Genomic DNA, 22,965 nt, shown 5'->3' on the forward strand with positions numbered 1-22,965 from the left:
ATGCAGCTGCAGGTGTGTGGTAGAAACTGCAAAAAAAGGTGTTGAAGATAGATATGTCTAAAATTTTCGGAACGATTTCGGAAAAAGTATGGAAGTAAGAACTAGGAGATCCTCGCAACGAGAAGTTAGCTACTGTTTCCAAATAATTTTATTCGGATAGTATCTTATTTTTATATTTTTTGTTTTTTACATTATTTTATTTGACTAGATATCACATCACAATAAATCAGGTCGTTCTAGCCTCTTTGTACTCTATTTTTTCCCTGATTGTAGCAGGTGATGAGGAATTTTTACAGGGCTCAAGAAATCACAGAGATCTTTGAACTACGGGTTTTCAAAATCAGTTTGAAAACTATGGATGCTTCAACAGATGTTTGCAATAATTCATATCCAGAAGTTGTTTTTCTGCACACATTCCGTGATTTTTCTTCGACTTATTGCAGTAGAATATAGAAATGTTTACCAATACTGGTACAGACACCGATATGTTTACCGCCACGAACGTCAGCAATTTGTCGCTATCATTCCAGGCCAGACCCACACTTCCTCTCCCCAGGGCCCATCCGTAATTGCGTTGCGTAAGTGCTGCGCTCGTTTAAAGTCAAATACGTTCACCTACACACTTTTTCGTGGACAACTGAGCCATATAACTCGTTTTGCTAGAAATTTCAACTGTTTTTATAATCTGGGCCGCAATAATTCCCGGTCCTAATATCGAAAAACCATTTGTGGGGGCACATCAAATCCAATTTTATTGGCTCATTCTATGAGTAATTCGGTTTTTCAATGGACATTTTAGGAGTGTTTTTTGCCACGCGCAAAGGAGTATTGGAAGAGGGAGGTTGAAAGCCTCTCAGACCTCAAATTGAAGAGGATTGAAATGCGAAGAGGAGTATGTCTTGTTAAACTCAGCAGACGGAGGGCAGTAATGCAAATTTTGCAGCTTAACGGGGTTAAATTAACCTAAGGTACGGTCATGATCGCGTCGAGTTGAGTCGTTTTTGATCATATTTGATCCCATCTACTTCGATTTCCCGCCAAAACTTCCTCAGATTCTATCGATCCATCACTAATGCCTTAATCTGCGGCTCTGTTACGTGTCTTCCTTGAAGTACTCGTCAGCGCCAAACGCACCCAGCACTCTTCTCTCGCCGTTTTCTTCCAGAACCTTCTTTTATGTTCAGTAAGCTTCTTCAGTTTGCGTTTAGAAGCATCTTTGAAGGAATTTGTACAGGGCGATCTGATGGTATTTTTATGATACTTACTCTGTGTCTTCCTTTGAAGGGGAGACAAGATGTTGATGTTTCCCACGTATCACCCGCCATTTCCTCTTCCTCATAAAGTTCTTATGGCATACAATTGACCAAAAGTTGCCAGAGATTTTGATTTTTAATGAGCTGTACACGAAGCTGTTGATTAATTTTTGATTAACGTAAAGGCATCACTCCACGAATCTGAGGTGGTACGGATTTCAGGTGGAGTATTCGTATACGGGATGGGAGACTATGGAGAGGGGGGTGATTCCGTCCATTTCTTCCTAATTGCCGTAAACAACGGCCCGAGAGATACGGCTTCAGGCGTTCTGGCGCACTATTTTCTACAAGTGGTTCGACTGGAGTGCGCCAGCCTTGTGCGGCGCCGCATCTTCCGGGCTGTTTTTTCGCTAATTGAGAAGAATTGGACAGAATCACCCACCTCTCCATAATCCACGATCCCGTATACGAATACTCCACCTGAAATCTGCATCACCTCAGATTCGTGGGGTGATGCCTTTAAATTGGCAATAATTCGTCTAGGGGCACCTTCCCTTCCATGCAGTCGAGCTTCTACTTCACCTTTGATGGCGCTTCCCATGTCTCCGACCCATACATCGTGGTGGGGCGATTTGTGGATGGATAGACTCGTAGCGTGACTTCGTTGACGGGAATGTTCGACTACAGGTATGTCGTCAAGCAGTTGAATGCAAAACCGACAGCTGCGCATAGTTTCTGGATAACTCTTTCGTAGCTGCCGTAGTTACTTTGGCTTGCAAGTCCACAAAAGTACAAGAAAACTAGTCCAGAAGTTCAATTGGTTATCCACTCAGTAGTTTTGTGAACAGTCTTTTACGTAGCGTAGACGGTGCTGCTCATGCCTGGTTTTATGACTCCTAGAAGCCTTTCAAACAATAAACATTTACATAGCAAAGTTGGTGAGCCCTTGCGCTTGAGGTCCCCCCACCCGTTCGCCCAGGGTCCCTGACGGATTCCTCCCGTTCGAGGTTAAGTTGCTCACCCAAACCCTGGTATCCGTTTATCTCCCGTAGCGCTCTGAGTCTGGGAAAAGGATCTCGCGTGAGGATTTCCTACCTTCTGTAGCAGGAGAATGACCTGCCAACCCACCACTCCTTATGCTTTGAAGGGCCAGTCTTGTTGCGTAAAATTCAGGCGAAATTCTAGTGAGCTCTGTTCCTCTGTTTGTTTTTTTATGGCACACCTGCAGGTGATTTCAATAAATAAGTAAATATTTTTATATTTATGGTGAGTTTCTCTTCAACAGGAAACCTTGGATCTTGGAGTGGTCCAGTGGAGTGGTTTACATTCAATCAATCCGAGAACGAATTGCAGCGGTCGTCGAAGTAACGTTTTGATAGTTAGTCTCTATAGTTGGTCTCCTCTAGTAGGATAGTTTGTCGATTGCGTCGATCCAGAAAGAATGCGAGCTACTCGCGCGCGCTTCACGCGCCTGCAATGTTTATGGCGATAGCATTACACCTGGCGATGTGCATGGAAAACGCGCTGCTGCATGCTCCAAATCTCGGTCTTGCACTTCTTACAATCATTGCATTTGCTCATATCCATGTTCGGTTAGTCATTAAATATTCAGTTTGCTTCAGCTTTATACGAATATCCCCTTTAGAATAGCCGAAGTGGAACACCGTTGCCAACTTCAGGCAACGTCTACGCAAGAAAACACTAGAGAAAAACGTCAAATTTTTATCAACAAAACAGCAAACGGGAACCATTTATGGATGTCATCAATGTCTCGAGTGAAGGTAGTAATTGTTTTTTTTTCTCGAAGAAACCTGTAGTGGTGTACTTGGATTCTAAGAATAAAAGAAGTTAAGAACAAAAATATCATTTATCTTTATTTGTTTGAGCGATACTCAAACATTCGAATATGGAATTCCGTCCGCGTTAGGCAAGTGAACGCGTTATCGATGTAATGATGTATTTAGAATTTCCGATGCAATCCTGAAATTTCCTGCTAATTACGTCGTACTGAAGGGATTTACAAAGCTGTTCCTGAAATCTAACCCGAAAAATCAAAAAAAAAAACTTCTATCCCTCGACATCGAATGACTCTTAAGTAAGGAGATATGTCGCTGGTATCCTGAGCTAAATTTAGAAAAGTGTGAATGAGATGAGATCTTCATACCAGCTGTGGAACTCGCTGCAGCCATCTCTGCCGATTCTCATATGCTTCTCTGTTGAGGAATGTGAGGTGTTTTGAGGAATGTTCTTTTCAATTCCCCTCTGAATTCTCTATTCCTCTTCCGATTTCATCGTTTCTATTGGGTCGCACGCTCAGGAGTAACCCTATTCTCATTCAATGACACCTTAAATCCTTGGATATGACTTGAACTTGTGTTTTCGTGCTAACGAAAAAAATTCTGAATTGATGTGAACGTGGTGGCGATTCCCAAGCGTAATGATTAGCACCAGACACTTTATACTTTATGCTGCTGGTACTAGCGTATTAGATTTGCACCGCCATCTCGGGGTTTACGCTGATCATCTTGATTACAAATGATTTTCAATATCAGACATTTAGATTGGCGAACTCATGCAAAAATGTTTGGATATACACCAATACTGCACCGAAATGGACAGTTCAGATCGTGGACCACCTGGACCGCCTGGCCCACGAGGACCTCCAGGGTGAGGCTCTATGTATTTTATTATTTACTTGACAGATAAATCATATTTGAACCATGCAGTAAACCTGGCTCCACTGGACCTTCTGGAAGACCTGGTCTCATGGGAGTTCCTGGACTTCCTGGACCGCAAGGTCATCATTTAAATTTTGAACATTTCCCTGTCGTACTTTGGCTGACGATTTTTGTGTTTAGGACCTCCAGGTCCTCCTGGAAAGGATGCGGATTGTGGCCAATGTCCTGTCAATGAAGACTACCTCCTTCAACGATCCGCCGATTGTCCCAAGGTGAAACTCCTATCGACCAGGATCACTTAAAGGCATCACCACACGAATCTGGGGAGGTGCGGGTTTTAGGTGTGTTATGCGTATACGGGATCGTAGATTGTGGGAATGAGGCGATTCCGTTCATCACTCCATGTATCAGTGTAAACGGACTACCCCGGAATGTTGTTTCTTACTACGCCCTTTATTCCAGTGCGCCACCCTTGCGCCCTCCCGCATGCGACTCTTCCGTCTTCCGTCATAAGAAACAGCATCCCGGGATCGTTCGTTTCCACTGATACAGGGGAAAATGGACGGAATCACCCTCTTCCCCACAATCTCGGACATTTTACAGGCATAACCTACCTGAAACCCGTACCACCCGTGGGGTGATGCCTTTAAAGGCAATCTGGCGTGATATGGATCTTCGTTGGAGTATATATCGGGTCGTAGATTATGAATACAGGGGTGGTTCTGCTCATCTCTCCTCGCATCGCTGTAAACAGACGGCTTCGGAATGCGGTTCCTTACGACGTCCTCTGCTGCAACGCGTCACCCTTGCGCTCCGCCACCTCTTGCGATTCGTCAAATGAAATGAATAGCCTATCGTGGCGTCCGAATGGATTATCGAATGAAATGAATTGTGATGTGACAGTGATGCAGGGAGAGATGTGCGGAACCACCTCTGTATCTATAATCTACGGCCCGATATACGTATACCCCAACCAAAAAACCATATCAGATTTGTGGAATGATTCGTGGGATGATGCCTTAATGCAGTGAATAATAGTGTGTATGTCTTTAGGTCGAGGAAATGAAGTGTACCGAACGGACTTCTATTGACAACATGATTGGACCACGGCTAATCGACAAGGCGCTACCGTCCATGGTCGAACAAGTGAGCCTTTTTGGCGAGAATATGCTCCTTACATTGTTTGGAACATATCAGTACATAAGAACTGCAATCTGCCCTCAGATGGTTTACAACAACACGGACGTGGAGACTTGTCTGAAGGTATGCCTGGGTAACATCACCAGAGAAATCGAGGAGGTGGAAGAGACATCCACGGAATCAGCATACATTCAGGAAGCCACTGCAAGTTGGTTAAGGTTAAACCTTTGTTACCTATCGAATTCTCGTGAACTGCTTCTATCTCTACAATTTTGTCCATGTGAACTCGGCGTAGAACTCCCATTCATTGGTATTAGCATATGCTCGAAAAGATCTGACATAGACTTTCAGAGGAATCAATTTATGTAGATTAAGAAAAAATTCGCATAGTTTTAATTTCCAAATTACACGCACGACACGGAAAGAAGGAGTCCTATGACTCCGAAGGAAAGCCTGGAACGGTAGCACCAGTAAGAATGAGGTTGCAGGAGTCATCTAAGCTACCTTAAAAGAACAAGACTCAAATGACGACCTGTACTTGCAACCCACGTACGTTTGCATCCGAAGCGGTCATTGAAGATCTGATGATGCAACCCAGGAAGGTTAGGTACGGCGTTATCGAACTGACCGAGACGAGGCCACCTACTGAACGCTGTATATAAAGCTGGAGAGGAATAAGAAAAAACTTACCTTACGCTTGGGATTCGCCACGACCCCTCGTTAGTTATAGTCAAGCCAAAACGACCAGCAGTTGCCTAGTGGCTGCACTGGAAGCGGCGCGATTTAGATAGCAGCTGGAATCGAGGTACGACGATCGTGATCTGCAGCAATGAATGGTGCTATCAGCGCAACCGCTCACGCAGTTGCACTGTGCTTCATGTCGTTTTGTTGCCGACTATGTCTCTGTGCAGGTGAAAGCAACGCTTCTGCACGACAAACCCTCTTCTGCTTGACATACACTCGCTCTTCGACCTATTCCTCCTTCACTCGAAGGCGCACCGCTGCTGTTTGATTGGTGCTGATGACCATACACTACTCGATTTGGCTGTCATCTATCTTATGTATCTTTTCTCTTCCTGCTTTTCAGAGTTCCAGAAAGTCGCACTCTCTGGTTATTCCAAACACTTTGAATATTGGTAGCTCCCATGTATGGTTCTTATTTATTCATTTATTATTTATTTATTTATTACGCTCAAAGGCGTGCCTGGAGTAAGAGGCAAGGAATGAATACAAATAAACAGTAGAAAATCAAGAAACGAGAAAAGAGTAGAATGAGAATAAGCAGGGATAAGCCACGCGAACAATAAAGTAAGGGACGATTTAGTAATTTCAAAAAGCACATAAACTCGACAGGATGGGAATTAAGACTCTTGGAAAATAAGAAAGTATAGGTAGGCTATAAAAATTAGTGGCTTCCAATCACATCAGCCAGCAAGATGCCCTCATAACAGACTTAAGAGGTACAACACCGTCGGTTCGGTTTCTTATGTCATCAGAACAAACACTTCAGACTGCAAACTTCAAAGTGTGGGAAAACCGGTGTTCCACTCACATGCTACCACCTACTACGGCAGCTGGATGAGAGATGCGTATCCCAGAACAGGCGATGTGAAGAGCTAAGGTTGTACGTTACTCATTATGTCGGAGTGACTTTTTTTCTGCAGGACATGCTTAAACGATACCTGGTAAATCACTTCCAAGGGATCGAAATAGTGGAATATCGAACCGAAGCAGATTTACGTCGAGAACACATCAACAATGTGTAAGTTCCCCTGTTCTACCTCTTAAAAGTATTACCTCATAAGGTAGGGGCAAGAAATTTGTAGTTATACGTAGTTCTTATTCTTCTTCAAAAGCACTAAGTCTATCAGATATCGGCTTCCTCATGTGTTCGATGGTACAAACCATGTGCTCTTCAATGGATCCTTATTCTTCCACCGAGCAGGTTTTCCTCGGATTGGGAAATTTGAGCTCAACTCTGGACATTACGATGAAATTGAAATTGAAGGTGCTGCTCACCAGGGTAACAACGTAAGTCATCGTTCAAGATACTTCTGTACATGCTTTCCCAGATATTCACTGATCAGACTACTTTTTTTTGTAAGAGACATTAACGCTCTTTAATTATTTTATTATTTCGTTTATTTATTATTATTTATTTTTTCACTTATTTATTATTATTTATTTTCAGTACCTCTTCAATAACTCGATGAATTACTTCGACCTTGCAATTGACGAGAACGCTTTGTGGATATTGTTTCACTACGAAACCGAGCCGTTCCTTAGCGTTGTCAAGGTCTAATTTTTCTACAATCTTAACAAATTAACGGAAAAAATCTAGCTTAGCGGTAGGTTACCGTACAAAACCTTTAAAAACATCACTCCACGAATCTGAGGTGGTAGGGATTTCAGGTAGAGTATTCGTATACGGGATCGTAGATTATTGAGAGAAGGATGATTCCGTTCTTTTCTTCCTAATTCCCGTAGAAAACGGCCCGGCAGAAACGGATTCGAACGTTCCGCCGCACTATTTTCTACCGCGCTGCATCTTTCGGGACGTTTTTCACGGGAATTAGGAAGAAATGGACAAAATCACACTCCTCTCCATAATCTACTATCCGTATACGAATACTCCACCTGAACACCGTACCACCTCAGATTCATGGGGTGATACCTTTAACGAGAAAAATTGTCTGCAACCATCACTGTTCCTTAACTGTGCATTTCTTTTGGTGAGAAAGATTGAATGAATAGCTCTACGTGAACACACACGAATTTTCTGGAAATGTGATCTAACGAAAAACTTCATCCTAAGATTTCAGAAGCAATTCAATTATAGGTCGACATAAACAACCTCACGATCTATGAAATCCACAACCTCACTCTCATCAACCACAATCAAATCGCAAACGGTATTGTGATTTGTGGAGTTCTCTACACGGTATGTTCTCAGTACTTTCGTTATTTTCCTCCAAATTAACCCTAATAATTTTGGCGTAGTTCAGATCGAAGATAATCATGCGCAACGGACGTTCATCTCCACCGGTTATGACTTCTATCGGCTACAATACTCGAAACCGAACATCAAATGGGTTAATCTCTATCGAAACGCCAATATGATCTCCTACAATCCATACGACAAACGAATCTATGTTTACGATCATGGATATCTGCTTTCGGTGCCAGCTCACATACAGTGGACGTCGAAATGAAAAAAAAAACCGGATCAAAACTCAATGTCAAACTTGTATGGTAACTCCTCTCCTAATTTCAGTACATGATAAGGCAGAAAATTTCCACCTTCCTCTGTAGGTCTACATTTCTGAGTTGTTTAAAAAAAACTTCGATTAAGTATGAATAAAGATTGTTTTTGTGCCATAAAAGACAATAGTTGAATATAGTATCTAGTTTGATATTAAATAAATTTATTTAACAACCTCGTGTACAGCTTATCAAACTCGATACTACATTCAACTATGCCGATGTTCATTGAAAGTCGAACTTTTCAATAGTTGAATAATTGCTGCACATTTTGGAACTCGATAGTATGAAATTAGGGTAGGCGTGTAGTCGGATCATGGTGCAATTGCGTAAGCGGCTGCGCTGGAAGCGGCGCTTCGGAGTTAGCTTGGGACCCAGATAGGACTATCGCGCAAGAGTCCCCACTCGATCCTAACTGCTACGCTCCACAGCACCGCCGCTTACGCAACCGCACCGCGCTTCATGTCTTGTTCATCGTAGTATATAGTAAAAGCTCGCAAGTTATTGTATAGGTCGACAGGCGTTCCAAAACCTCAACGATTACGAATTGCAGCAAGACGCGTTTGCGCATCCCAAGTGGATTGATACGCCAGTGACTTTATCCTTTATCCTTTAGTCTAGAATTCTGTCTGCACGGCACCGGGCTGCAAAGATTTTCCTAGTAATGAAGGAGCTAATTGTGTGAGTGCATGTGCATGTGTCGCTTATTTGATTTCCTGCAATGAAATGGCCGTATGGCAGAAACACAACACATGGCACAGCTCCACAACATTTGTTAGGCTTAGTGTGCGATGTTACAGCAGAAACTATTCCGAAGTCAGAATAACAATAGCATTGACGCATGAATTTTACATCTTGCGGCGTGTGAAACTCTAAATGATCTTTTGGATCACAAAAATTAATTCAGAAAAACAAAAGATCATAAAGATGAATCACAGAAAAATGTCCTTCAATCATGCTGCAACTCTAACACTTAAAGGCATCACTCCACGAATCTGAGGTGTTGCGGATTTCAGGTGGAGTATTCGTATACGGGATCGTAGATTATGGAGGGGTAGGTGATTCCGTCTATTTCTTCATAATTGCCGTAAAAACGGCCGGAAGATACGGCTTCGGGCGTTCTGGCGCACTATTTTCTACAAGGAGTTCGACTGGAGCGCGCCAGCCTTCTGCACACGCCGCATCTTCCGGGCCATTTTTTTACGGCAATTAGTAAGAAATGGACGGAATCACCCCCCTCTCCATAATCTACCATCCCGTGTACGAATACTCCACCTGAAATCTGTACCACCTCAGATTCGTGGGGTGATGCCTTTAATATTGATGTGCTTGTAGGTACCTGTATTGAGGTTAAGTAATCTGAGCACGGATACCTACTAGTAGCAGGAGAAAATATTGAGTTGAAGAATAATTTGTGGCGGTTTTAAAACCTAAAAGTGCAAGTAAGAAGTTCTAGCAAACTTTTGTCGTCATTTAATAGAGCATTATCTACGATACCAGTCTAAACGTCCGGCTAAAACCGTACTTCAGACTTTTTGTTTTGTTCTCTTTGCTCACCTTTACTATAAGTAATCAAGAACCAACCAAAAATAATAGCGAATTTTCTCAAACGTATAATTTTTTTTTTTTTTTACCCCTTTTTTTTTTTTTTTTTTACTATGAGTGCAAGGAGATTTCAGATCGTTTTCTTTCTAAACGGGCGTTCACATTTTGAGAATATTCATGCTTCAGTTTTTAAAAAATTTAATTTAAATTTAATTTTTTTTTTTGGTTTTCTTCCTTTTTTCTAAACAGCTATCAAAGAATGACGTTTAAAGGCATTATCCCACGAATTTGAGGTGGTACGGATTTCAGATGGAGCACTCTTATACGGGATCGTAGATTAAGGAAAGCGGGGGTGATTCCGTCCATTTCTTCCTAATTGGGCCCGGGCCCCCCCAAAACCCTTTTATATTTTATAAAGAAAGGGGCGCCCCAAAACAATATTTTTTTTTCTTTTTTTTTTTTTTTTAGAAAAAATTGGGGGGTCCCCCCCTCCTTTTTTTACTTTTTTTTTTTTTATTAATCAACCTTAAATCTTTACTTCCTCTTATTTTTTTGGGGTTGTTTTTTTTATTAAAAAGAATTTTAATAAAAAATTAAAAATTTTTTTTTCCTTTAAATTTTTTTTTCTTTTTTTTTTTTTTTTTTTCTGTGGGTGTTTCCCCCTTAAAAAAAACCATCCTAGAAAGAAGAGACAGACGCACAGAGAAATCGTAGAGGTGAAAAGCATCACGTGCAGTGGCCATGGGCACGGTTGTGACGTCCCATTTACCTTTTTTGACATGCACACGAAGTTACTGCCCGATAATACTGCACTATGACACAACAATTCCACGCCGTGGGATCCGTCCCATCCCATTTGATAGCTGTCTGGCGTCAGTACACCAATTGGAGCGGCGCCAGTACACCAACAAGCGGTGGACCCGTGTCTCCGCCTTTTACCGCTTTATGACACCGGCGCCGCAGTTCGACGCAGTTGGACCCGTCGCAACTCATTTTAATTCCAATTTGACGCCTGTGGATCCGTATCTCCGACTTTTTGGAGGAAGACAAGAAAAAGTAAAAAAAAAGCACATCGCAGAAATACTTTGAAACCCCTTTTTTCAAATAACATGTGAGTAACAGAAGCACCTGACGTTCCGCAGGTGGACCTTCACGTATTAGATTTTGTTTCTCATCGCAAACTAAACAACATTTTGCTGCCGCCATAATCGTACATATTTTCTTGTTTTTTTTTCGGGTTTGTTGGGTAATTTTCGGGTTCGTTGTGTAGAAAAATTAAGTATTTATTACAAGCCTTACTGTGTGCATCATTATCTCCCAAAGTACATACGCGTGACATTTGGTGACTTCTCACATTCTCTGTTATCACTAGGACCACATATCTCTCCATTGTTAATGTTTTCCACTTCTTCTGTAAGCACTTTTCTCTCAGGGTTGTCATCAATCCATGCCAAAGGTTTTTCCACACCTTCTCACTGGAAAGTGATACTAGTAACTTCCTATAGTGATTCGAAATCCACGGGCGCTTTCCCAACCTATCAAGTGCCAGTTGTCGGTAACACAACTGATGAATACACCCTGTCCTATTAGGTCCTATAGGTCCTATTATTTCATTTGAATCGTTAAGCAATCACTATTCGGAAAGCCGAGTTTTCGAATATTCGAACATATAATTGTTCTCTGCTCCGTTCTTTTACACGTATCAATTGTAGAATAGGTAAGTGCTAATCACTAAAATAATATGTTCGATTTATAAAGTCGCAAATCCAAAAAAAGAACATTTTGACCATTCTTATCCACAGCTTTTTTTGTGTATCTGAGCGGATCATGCTTTCATTTTACTGGTCCATTTCGTATGTGATATTACCTTAAAATCACTGGTAACAAAAAAAACTTCAAAAAATTAGGAATCCATGAAAAGCACCTCTTAAAAAAATGTCCAACTCACCGATGTGCCGCATTATTCCACGCTACAAAAAAAGCGCGACCCTGCAGTGAGCCGCACTATCGTCAAAGCATTACCAGGACTTTATTTTTCGGACGTTTTCAAAAAAATAAAAAATTCACATTCTCAAGAAATAAAATAGGAAGATTTGGGTTTGATAAGGACTAGACAACACCAATGGCGTATTATGCTGCATCATCACCTGCTCCGCTACTGGTTGGATGTGACTGCCTACAGCTACAGTAATTCTAGGATGGTCTATGTACAGGAAGCTTCAAATAGTTCAAGTGGATTGGATTTTTAGCAGTACTTTAGCGTTCCGTATCAGTTTACAATGAAAAATTCAACTATCACGTCTATCAAACTTTTTCCCGACAATTCTTGTTGTGTACTGCATGAAACTTGATTGTTTTGAGTACAAATGTGTTACCGTCGGATTATCTATCGTATCGGTTACTCATTTCCATACCGTTCGTATTTAATCCTACAGATAACGAATCGAAACTCTGGTTCTTTCGAATCTGGAATTACTCCTTTTTTCCTCCTATGCTCTTCATTTGAAAGAGTGCTTCACTGTTTGGTTCTTTCCGGTGTGAGCTTTGAAACTCAGAATATAGATATCACAGAGAAAGCGCGAAACAAACGCAATAAATCTGTGAATTTGAGGCATCATCACTCCACAGAAAGCATTCAAACGATGAGCAAACTCAAAAGACACCGCATCGGCTAGCGTTTACTTCATTTGCTGGAATTTAGTAGTAGCAGACCACCTCATACCACAACTATGAATCACAACGGTTATTATAGGGCCCGTAGATCAAAACCCGTGCAGATCTTAGTAAGGGGCTAGCTCGTTTGTAATCGCAATGTGCTCATACTTTCTGTTCATTTTTGAGCTTTTGGCGGTTATCCAAAACGCCTCTAGTGTTAGCGCTATGATCTCGGACTCGAATTATGAATTTGGATTATCTGAGCACTGATCGAACTACTTCAAGAAACGTAACAAATACAAGACATAGCGATAAAGGCAGTGTTTGTTCACCGCATGTTGTTGATGTTATTTTTTCATTCTGCTTTGCTTTGGTTTTCCTTTTTTTTCCTTTTTTTTCCGTTATTTTTGGCGGAATCTTTGGAAACTGCGTAAGCAGTTTTCAAGCTAAAATAAAAGTGTTATTCTATAATCTGTACCCCTGGAAAAATCATGCTTGTTCCAGATAGACGAATTGACATTAGCTTTTCCGGTTCTTAAAGAAGCATTCGAATGTGGCTCGGTCTTGGTACTGCACTTCTTACCTCTATTTTCTATGGCTGCACATTCGTTCCAATTAAGAAAGTTTACGCTGGCGATGGTAGTTTTTTTTTTTCAGAAAAGAGCAAAGTGTGCAGCAATTACCTGGAATAACACTTTTTTAGGTTTCACTTCCCAGCTATTCGCTTGTATCGGTGTCTTTTCTATGTGCATGATCACCAGCGCTGTTCAGGGTTTTCCGGGTTTTTATCCTTTTGCAATGTTGGGTGGATTTTTATGGGCGTTTGGTGAGTGCGATCAACCTGTGGATACACTTGCTCCTATTTTTTTTGCCGAGACGAAGTTTTCTCAGCTAACGCTTTCGCAATTCAAATAATAAATCGGATTGGTATGGGACCAGCGAACCTTGTCTGGAATACTTTATCCACCTTGACAGGATGGGCTACATCTAGGTAACCAGAATTGATCTTACACACTTTTTTTTGCATGTAACATGGTTAATTTCAGATTCGGTCTTCTCGGACTTCCAGCTGCTATTCCTGCCAGTCCTACAGTCAACTATTTGGGTGTTGGAGTACTAATTGGAGGGTAAATAATAATTATCTTCAAAAACGTGGAGATCTTCACGAACATCTGCATCAAAAGCCCACTTTTATCAAAGGAGTGCCAAAGTAGAGGTGTACGGTGTTCCTAACGAGGTATGAATTGTGAAGAAAAATCCACTCATGCGATTCACAAGCACAAAGGGGTGAGGAACGCGGTGGTCGAGCCCAGTTTCACCACACAATATGCACTGAATGTCTATTTTATAGGCAGCGTATCACGAAATTGATACGTAGTGTGGAAACCTCATGGAAAATATAGAGTTTGTGGTGTAGATTACGATCATAGGCGTGATCCCACTCAACTCCTCCCAAACGTCTTGAAAAATGCCGTGGGAAACAACATTTTGTTCCTACGAATTATGTTAGAACGCGCTATCCTTGTGCTCTCGCCGCATCTACATGCGAACGATAGAGGATCAGCGGTGCCGTCTCATCAACCTATTCAAGCGAAAGTAATGAACAATTTGCTGAAGGGACCGAACCGTGTACAAGGCGCGTTCTAATGTACCTCGTAGGAACTAAAACAGTTCCCACGCAGTTTTTTGGGACGATTAGGAAAAACTGAGTGCGCCCATCTTCTTGTTCGCAATCTACCGCTGAAATTCTATATTCTCCATGAGGTTTACATGCTGCGTCAATTTTGTGATTCTCCTCTAACAAGGACAAGTGCTAAAACACTGTTATTTTCGTCCTTTCTTAGTTGTAGCTTCAAAAGCGGGATCCGATTGTTGGTCAGCTCGCTGCGCAAGTGGATAAAGTCATCCCGTCAAATAAGATATCCAGCAAAATGTGAAACCTACTGATTTTACGCAATGTTTTATCAGTAAGGTTCTATGTGTACTGCAGTATGTAGTGTGTGTATGGTTTATTTGCTACAATGCAAAATCTGATTTCTTTCTTTTTTTCCTTCTTTCTTTTTGATTCTAAGAAAACACGTTGTGGCATGGTTTCATACTGGATTTTCAGTGGTGCTATGTACTCCCTAGTGAAAAACAACGCACAAATACGGCCTGGTCACGAAGGAGACGTCGAACTTAAAGAGGTGCACCTTAATTAAGTAAATTATAAAATTATTTTTCAAGAAAAATCGAAATAGTTAAATTTAATAAGAGGTTACGTATTAAGTACATTTGAATTGTGCGCTCGCCATCATACTGCTTAGAGAGAAATTTCTTAAACGTTTCTTCAATTTCTTAAATTTTTCTTTCTTCTTTTTTAAAGATTATCGTCAATATTTTTCCATTACCAAGGTTCTAATACACAGATGCTTTTCATTTCTAGATTTTGTTCTAAAGATTTGTTCGTCACAGTTCTCTCCAGTACTAAACCAAATCCATCGTGCCGTGAAGCCTTAGCGATACTTTCATTTCGAAATTTCCCATCTTTTCTCGGCAGTGCAAAATTCATTTTTGATTATAAAATTTTTGCAGCGTTGAGGCGCAGAAGCGAGGGGATGGCATCAAGAACTTTGCAAAACGTTGGAAAGGTCGCTGTGAGAAATTACGAACTAGCTGTTGAAGAGAATGCATCAGAATCTTGACGTAGTGAGGAACCCGCAGCCAAAGGGGAGAGTTCGGGTGGTAGACTGCAGAACCCAGCCTGTGGTTCCCCGCTCACCCTTCGCTGAGTTAGCGATGGAGATCAGTGGATTTGTTAGCCGCGCAAGATTGCTTCGAAATTAAAGGCATCACTCCACGAATCTGAGGTGGTACGAATTTCAGGTGGAGTATTGGTATACGGGATGGGAGAGTACGGAAAGGGGGTGATTCCGTCCATTTCTTCTTAATTGCCGTAAAAAAAGGCCCGGAAGATTCGGCTTTAGGCGTTTTGGCGCACTATTTTCTACAAGGAGTTGGACTGGAGTGCGCCAGCCTTGTGCGGCGCCGCATCCTCCGGGCCGTTTTTACGGCAATTAGGAAGAATTGGACGGAATCACCCCCTCTCCATAATCTACTGTACCGTATACGAATACTCCACCTGAAATCTGCACCACCTCAGATTCGTGGGGTGATGCCTTTAAGTAATAAAATTTTATTGAAACTACACAGATACAGTACAGTAGTAACATAAACGCGTAATACATACAAGTGAGAGTAGTAATACACGATGATAGAAATGCTAGATGGCTCGAGATGCACGAGAATGCTCTGAGTGAGGAATAAACTAAATTCGTACCAGAGATTTGATTGCCACACGGGTTTCTATCTACCTGTTGGCTGACACACTTTAGTATGGGCTTTGTTGGCCACCTCAAACTTGGCTAACTAACCAACCGGGGTAAAATGATACAAATAAAATCGGATACAAGGCACGGAATAAAAAGGAATCGCAAATAAATCGATACAAGGCAGAAATAAAATGGTATCGCAAGTAATGAAGTCGCAAATCGGCTAAAAAGGCGCAAAGTGAAGAATGACCCTTGCCAACCGGGGTCAGCTTCATACAGAAAGAAGTGGGCAAGGCTGGTTAAAGGCTAAAGAGATGCTACTATACAGAACATTTACCAAGAAATTCCACATGAGCCACTAAGTACAACTCACAAGACTATCGATCGCGCAAAATATCACTTGCAAGAGTACCGACCGATCGATTAAAGAAAAATCGCATTTTTCGGCGATATAAACACTGTTAGACTGTTTGTATACTGTCCAACTTCTTTGTCTGGTGTCGGGACAACATTACTCTCCCAAACTGATTATGTTCGAGCAGTTTTTGTCCACTAGATAAGCAAGCGTGCAACTCTCACTCATTGCTTGTTGCTCGAATGCTCTTTTTCTGAGCATCCCCAGCGAGAGTGCACTAGATCTTACTCTTCTATTTTGATGCTTTATGCTCACATCTGTGACACCAACGGCCTATTCATTTTTCTAACTTTAATAGTTAGGTGAGGAGACCCCATCGGTCTTCAACCGCTTGCACTTTGATGCAGCACGTGCATAAAGGCGGCGTGTTGCCGTTTGGCTCAGGGTTCAACCTCGTCAAGATCGTGATACGCTGCCTTTAAGGGAGAAAATATGATTTTGTTCTATGAAATCACCTCGTGTTCAAAATTGACAAGTGGCCGAAAACCTCTCAAGTAGCAACAAGTGGGAGGACGCGATCAGCTTCAGATTCAGAATCAACAAGATTCTTCAATGAAATTCAAAAAGAAACCATCAAGTTTTGCTCATCCTAAGCATTGTGCAACTGAAGTTTTCTCCACTACTATTTTAGAGCTGACTTAAGAACGATGATGGAGCTTATATGCACAAATCTTCTAAAGTGTGGCTGATATGATCCTTTAAAAGCCGTTTTTTTTTAGGCGGACTCACCAGAAGGGGCAAAAATTAGCAAAATTGAGGATATTTCACTGATCGAAAGAATGTTGTAAGTTTGTTCAAGTTTTTCCAATTACAGTGAACTATGGTGAGCTTTCTGGAGAATATCCTGATCGTGAGGGCGGGTGTAGTGTCAGAGGTTCCGCTGCCTGCACGATCAATCGCAGGTTCGAATCTGCCCCAGTGCTCACCAAGTCTTTCATCCCTCCGGGGTCGATAAATTGGTTCCAGACTTGTCTGGGAGGATAAAAACACTGACTTAACACATCGGCTAGCCACCGCAGGTCATTGTGTGGGGCAGTCACACGTTCGTAAACTTCAAACCATTCTGAATTGAAGTGAACGCGGTTGCGCATCCCAAGCTGATTGATCAACGCCTCTCGTGCTCGTAAATCCACAAAAACAGCTGGCACAAAAGCGAATCTATGCGATCGGACATTTTTCGTTTCTAAATGAACAGAATACCTGCTCATCAGAAGAGGAAACAACATGACCCTAACACGTCCTTAAATGAAATAACTTTTATCGCTTATCGGGCGTGTGGAAGACAATACCTTGGGGAAGCTGTGTATCAAATTTGTACTAAGGTTGATCGAACATATTACATGGTAAAGGCAAGATATTTATTTATTTATTTATTACGCTCAAGCCCAGAGTAAGAGGCAAGGAATGGATACAAATAAGCAGTAGAAAATCCAGCAACGAGAAAAGAGTAGAATGCGAATAAGCAGGGATAATGACATTTGACATCACTCGAAGCTTAACCCCTAGAATTTCATTGCAAACATCCATTTGGCATAGCTGTCACGAACTTGCGAACCCTAAATCAGAGTTCGCAGAGTGTGGAAGGCATTTCGGATAAAAACCGGAGTGGAAATAAGGAAAAAAAAAGAAAGAACAGTCCCTACGAGTTGAATGAAGCGTTCAGGCCGGGTGCAGCGCAGTTGGTAAGAGGCGCCGCTGTGATTGCGCGGTTGATCGATAGTTCAAAACTGCAGCAGGGTCAACGAAACCGTTCATCCATCCGGGGTCGATACATTGGAGCCGTGCCAGAGTTATCCGGAAGGATAAAAACGCTGACTTCGCACATCGGCTACCCCACCCCCCTCAGGTCACTGTATACAGTTACACGTTCGTAAACCTCAAACGATTCCGAATTGAAGTGGACGTGGGGGCGCATCCCAAGCGGATTGATTAACGCCAGACACTTTATCCTTTATCCTTTTATCCTAATTATGTCTTTGTCCCCTGAATTCAAGAATTCTCTGATTATTTGTTTGTAGTTCAATTCATTGCAGGTCAATGGAAATATTGTATATGAACTCAGAATTACTTAGAACACCAAAATTGAAGCTTTGGAAACGTTTAGAAGTCTCCTGGCGGCGACGGCTTCCGGACTTTTCTACGGGACCATGTGGCTACCAGTAACTAACATGATGGTGAATGTTTTATTATGGTTCCGGATTTTTTTAAAGTGAAGTTATTATGTACATATATATATTATATAATTATTATGAATTATTATGAAATTTTTAGAATTATTATGAAATTTTTGAAAGCACTCGAGGCATCCCGGCACAATTATCACAAAACTCGCTCGTCTCGCGTCGCGAAAAAAAACGACACAGTCTCTTTTCTTTTTTTGTTCGTAATATGTGAAGTACAAAAAATAGAAGTGGAAAAGTAAAAATACGTTGCAAAAAACTGCAGAAAAATAAAAAAAGTGGGCGAATTTTATTTTATTTTTTATTTGGAAATGACAAAATGAGCTAAACAAGCGTGTCGCCGCCACGGCGACAGACGTCAGAGTGCAAAGGGCTAAAAGTGGGGAGATTTTTTTAAAGAGGGACACAACTCTGGCACCTAGATCATCTGAAAAGAATAAATATTTGCGCTTCCAATGAATTACTAGTGATAGTCCCAAAATAGACTGTGAACGTGCCCTTTGGCCGACAACAATTAACATGAAAAAAATCTTCAGATAAGAGGTGAGGTGACCTCACCGCTCCCCGCTTCCTTTCAAATATGTCAACGATGGCACACGCCCATCAATGTGTGACATAAAGAAAAAGAATCTGCTCCAAAAAAAATTTAAAAAAAAAGAAGAATTCATCAGAATAATTAGATAAGAAGGGAACACCCTAGTTAACGACTGATTAATAATTCAGAATCAATCAAATATTGATTGAATGAAATACTTAGAAACTAATGATGACGAACGAATTAGCGATGGCAAATAATTCTCAGTATATTTGGTTCTAAACGTTTAGCTAGTTGACTTCAGATGCACAAAATCCCCTTCTACATCTTCGAAAGATGCGTCTTTTAAGTTCTGTCCATTTTTTTCACTCTATTTGTAAACACCAAGTTTTCAGAAAAACACAAAAACAACTTAATCAACATCCTAGTTTTGATTTAAAAAAAGTAGTTTTTCAATACCTCCATAAGCCATAAGTGCTACAGTACTCGAGGATACTATCCTTAGAGGCATCACCTCACGAATCTGGGGTGGTACGGGTTTCAGGTGGGTTGTGCATATACGGAATGATAGATTATGGAGAGAATGGTGATTCCATTTCTTCCTAATTGTCGTAAAAAACGGCCATGAAGATACGGCTTCGAGCGTTCTGGGGCGCTCTTTTCTACAATGAGTTCGATTGGAGCGCGCCAGCCGTGTGCACGTGCCGCATCTTCCGGGCCATTTTCCACAGCAATTAGGAAGAAATGGACGGAATCATCACCCTCTCCATAATCTATGACCCCGTAGAGGAACTTTCCACCTGAAATTCGTGGGGTGATGCCTTTAAATTAGTGTTATTTCTGCATAAATTTTTATCATATTATACATTATTGTTATATGACATTATTAACTTATTCTATTATTGTATTATTTCTATTATTGTATTCTATTTGTAGTTATTTCATCATCCTATATATTTAATCTGCCGTACAGGCCCATCCGGATCAATTTCCCGATGCCCCCAAAAATCCACTTCCATATATGTTCTCGTATGGCTGCGGAGTGCTGTGTACCGGGATATTTATCTTCCTCGTCTACGCAATTAAAAGGTACCATTTGAAAAAAAATGTCTTTCTCATCTTTTTCTTACATGCACTTAGAAAAAGGCCCATTGAAGGCGTAATCATCCGTGGATAAGTGATGTGGTGCCGATCCCCGCATTCGCCACTGGATTCATTAACGCCTGTGGAATGACGGCGTTTGGTGTGACAATCGACAAGTTGAATGCAGCAATAGCTTATCCGATTTGTCAAATGGCACCTGGATTAGTTACAGCTCTATGGAGTGTTTTGTACTTCAAAGAGATTACGGTATGGAGAATATTTGTAATTTTCTGAACTATGGCTGAAAAATAGTGAAGCAATAGAAATAAATCACTTATAAGGGGAAGTGAAGAATGGATTGATAGAGCTGAGTCCCATCAACCATGAAGGATTCAACTCTCCAAGTCTTACCTCGTTGAAAATTAGAAGAAGATAGGATATGATTCGAAAATGTAATTTTTGGAAACGTTAAAAGTTTGGGCCCACTTATGGAGCCTGGATTTCACCTTAGCGAAGAAAAAAGCAAGGAAAATCTGTTGAAATCAATTTTGTTGGTTTTTGTTATATCTTTCGAGATCAAATTTCAAAAAATTCGTAACCCCAGAGAAGTTGGGAATCAAAAAAAAAATCCATGAGGTGATTCCACCTTAACACCAATGTTGGACTTGTTATGAATAAATGGAAACCAGCGAAAAAAAAAGGAAAAAATTTGAGCAGACGGCAAGCGGTGGAACAAGCTGGAACTTTTCATGAGAGTTTCTTCCCCGTAACGTCAGATCTAAGAAAATCAATTATTCTCTTTGCAGCAGGCACTCAAAGAGATTTACGACTTCATCTGATTCAATTGAATTATGGATTTCATTTATGATAGTTGTCGTAGACTCTAACTGACAAACATAGAGAGACTAGTGTCTTCAAAGAATTTATTCTGGAAAAATCTGTTGGTGGAGGGCGTCGACAAACAGCTGAAATACTGTCACTCCTTTCTTTTTTTCCCCACAAAATTCCCACGAAAGTGAAACATAGAACATAAAGATGATAAACAACAATAAACATAACAATTTATAAACGTAAAGATACTTATAAATTGTCTACACAATTCTCGTTTCTACACTTTTCTTTCCTTCTTTCCTACTCAGCTTTCTAAAATTTTCTGAAAATTTATAATCACTGCTCTATTACAGGGTCGAAGGAATTTATTATTCCTTGCAGCAGCGTACAGTTTGACACTTATCGGCGTCGTTCTCGTAACGATCTCCAGAGAAGTCGCGTTGATTTGAATTCTACTCAGTACTTTATATCGAGTTTCATTCAATATTCCATATTTCCGGAATAAATCATTTTATAAATATGATATCGAGTCTTGTTTTCAAATGTTTTCCATTTTACGAGTTTTATTCTTTGGCACTAAGCTATATGATTCGCCTCTTAAATTCAGGAACATCCGAAACATTTTTCGAGAAGAAAAGCACTAAGATTTTTGTAACTGAAGAAATTCCTTTGATGGATAAAGGATGAAGTAAAGTGTCTTTGTACGCTTGGGATTCGCCTACGGATAAATGTAGTGCAGTCGGCAAGAGGTTCAGCTGTCTGCACGATCGACCGGAGGTTCGAATCCGCCCCAGCGCTCTCCATCCTTCCAGGGAAGTTAGTGGGAACCTTTAAAAGTTCTCTGCAAGTGATGAGGACTGGAGATGTGCCCCATGTTCACTTCAATCCAGAATCGTTTGAGGTCTACGAACGTGTAACTGGCATATACAGTGACTTTCGAGGGTTAGCGATGAGTCAGTCCAGTGTTTTTCCAGACTCCCAGACGAGTCTGGTACCAATTTATCGACCCCAGAGGGATGAAAGGCTTGGTGAGCACCGGGGCGGATTCGATCCACCGCCAAACCAATTTCAAACTTTCCAAATATGGTATATTTGGGATTTATACCATTCATGAATTTCGATTTATACCAAAAATATAAATCCCAAATGTACCACATTTGGGAAATTTCAAACTGGTTTGGCGGTGGATCGAATCCGCCCCGGTGCTCTTTCCAAGCCTTTCATCCCTCTGGGATCGATAAATTGGTACCAGACTTGTCTGGGAGTCTGGAAAAACACTGAACTGACCGATCGGCCAACCACCGCAAGTCATTCTATAGCCCAGTTACACTTTCGTAGACCTCAAACGATTTTGAATTGAAGTGAAGGTGGGGGCACATCCCCAGTCCTCATCACTTGCAGAGAACTTTTAAAGGTTCCTACTAACTTTCCTGGAAGGATGGAGAGCGTTGGGGCGGATTCGAACCTCCGATCGATCGTGCAGACAGCTGAACCTCTTACCGACTGCACTACATCCATCCATATAAGCTTATGCTCCCAAATTTCTCCGCCCACCTTCGGTCGCGGGGGTCAGTGATACGTGTGAGGGATGTGTGGGGGATAAAAAAAAGAAGCTGATCCTATACGTGGTCTTCGTACGTCACTGTATAAGCCACATGCATACGTAAATGCCTACGGTTCCGTTTTTAAGTCGAAGTCGGCGCTGAGATCATAAAAATGTCTGGTAACTTATCTTTTATAGTTTTTACCTGATTTCCATTAGTGTTTATATTCTGTGTATATTTTTTGTTCGGCAGCATAAAGTAAATCTGCTGCGCTTTCTTACGCTATTGTTTTATTTTAATTTACTTTAATTTCAGATTTTTAGACTTTTTAAAAAATTTATGTTTGGAAACTTTAGAGGTTTTTTTTTCTCAAAATTTTATTTCACTTTACTTTCAGAAATTCGGTCAAAACAATGATAACTTGAAGAGCTATTAGTCTTTTTTCTAAATCTTGCAAAGATTTAAAAGAATTAGTGAGAGCGCTCAGCGGTGCGTAAATCCTGAACTTCAAATCTGCACTTTCCTTCGTTCCAG

The 22,965-nt window shown here is 41.1% G+C and overlaps 2 protein-coding genes across 3 annotated transcripts; both read left to right on the plus strand.

Moving 5' to 3' along the window:
• Positions 1 to 2,516: 2,516 nt before the first annotated feature.
• RB195_008021 (uncharacterized protein) lies at positions 2,517 to 8,283 on the plus strand (the record flags this gene model as incomplete). 2 transcript variants are annotated; one of them, XM_064181982.1, is made up of 14 exons in its annotated part: positions 2,517 to 2,617; positions 2,690 to 2,845; positions 2,899 to 3,034; positions 3,814 to 3,920; positions 3,980 to 4,050; positions 4,112 to 4,203; positions 4,985 to 5,077; positions 5,156 to 5,279; positions 6,582 to 6,679; positions 6,736 to 6,833; positions 6,943 to 7,102; positions 7,263 to 7,367; positions 7,911 to 8,012; positions 8,077 to 8,283. In XM_064181982.1, 14 exons carry the CDS (start codon positions 2,517 to 2,519, stop codon positions 8,281 to 8,283), a joined length of 1,650 nt encoding a protein of 549 aa, XP_064038727.1. The 2 variants fall into 2 exon arrangements, with proteins under 2 accessions (XP_064038727.1, XP_064038728.1); XM_064181981.1 differs by lacking the exon at positions 2,517 to 2,617 and having other exon boundaries at positions 2,730 to 2,845.
• A 4,800-nt stretch (positions 8,284 to 13,083) lies between these two features.
• On the plus strand, positions 13,084 to 21,336 carry RB195_008022 (uncharacterized protein; the record flags this gene model as incomplete). Its single annotated transcript, XM_064181983.1, has 10 exons — positions 13,084 to 13,171; positions 13,236 to 13,358; positions 13,424 to 13,523; positions 13,579 to 13,659; positions 14,643 to 14,718; positions 16,978 to 17,042; positions 18,363 to 18,432; positions 19,947 to 20,062; positions 20,131 to 20,323; positions 21,241 to 21,336. The coding sequence occupies 10 exons, from the start codon at positions 13,084 to 13,086 to the stop codon at positions 21,334 to 21,336; spliced, it is 1,008 nt and encodes a 335-aa protein (XP_064038729.1).
• Between the last annotated feature and the right edge of the window lie 1,629 nt (positions 21,337 to 22,965).

Source organism: Necator americanus, chromosome I (assembly GCF_031761385.1).
Source record: "Necator americanus strain Aroian chromosome I, whole genome shotgun sequence".
Taxonomy (NCBI): domain Eukaryota; kingdom Metazoa; phylum Nematoda; class Chromadorea; order Rhabditida; family Ancylostomatidae; genus Necator; species Necator americanus.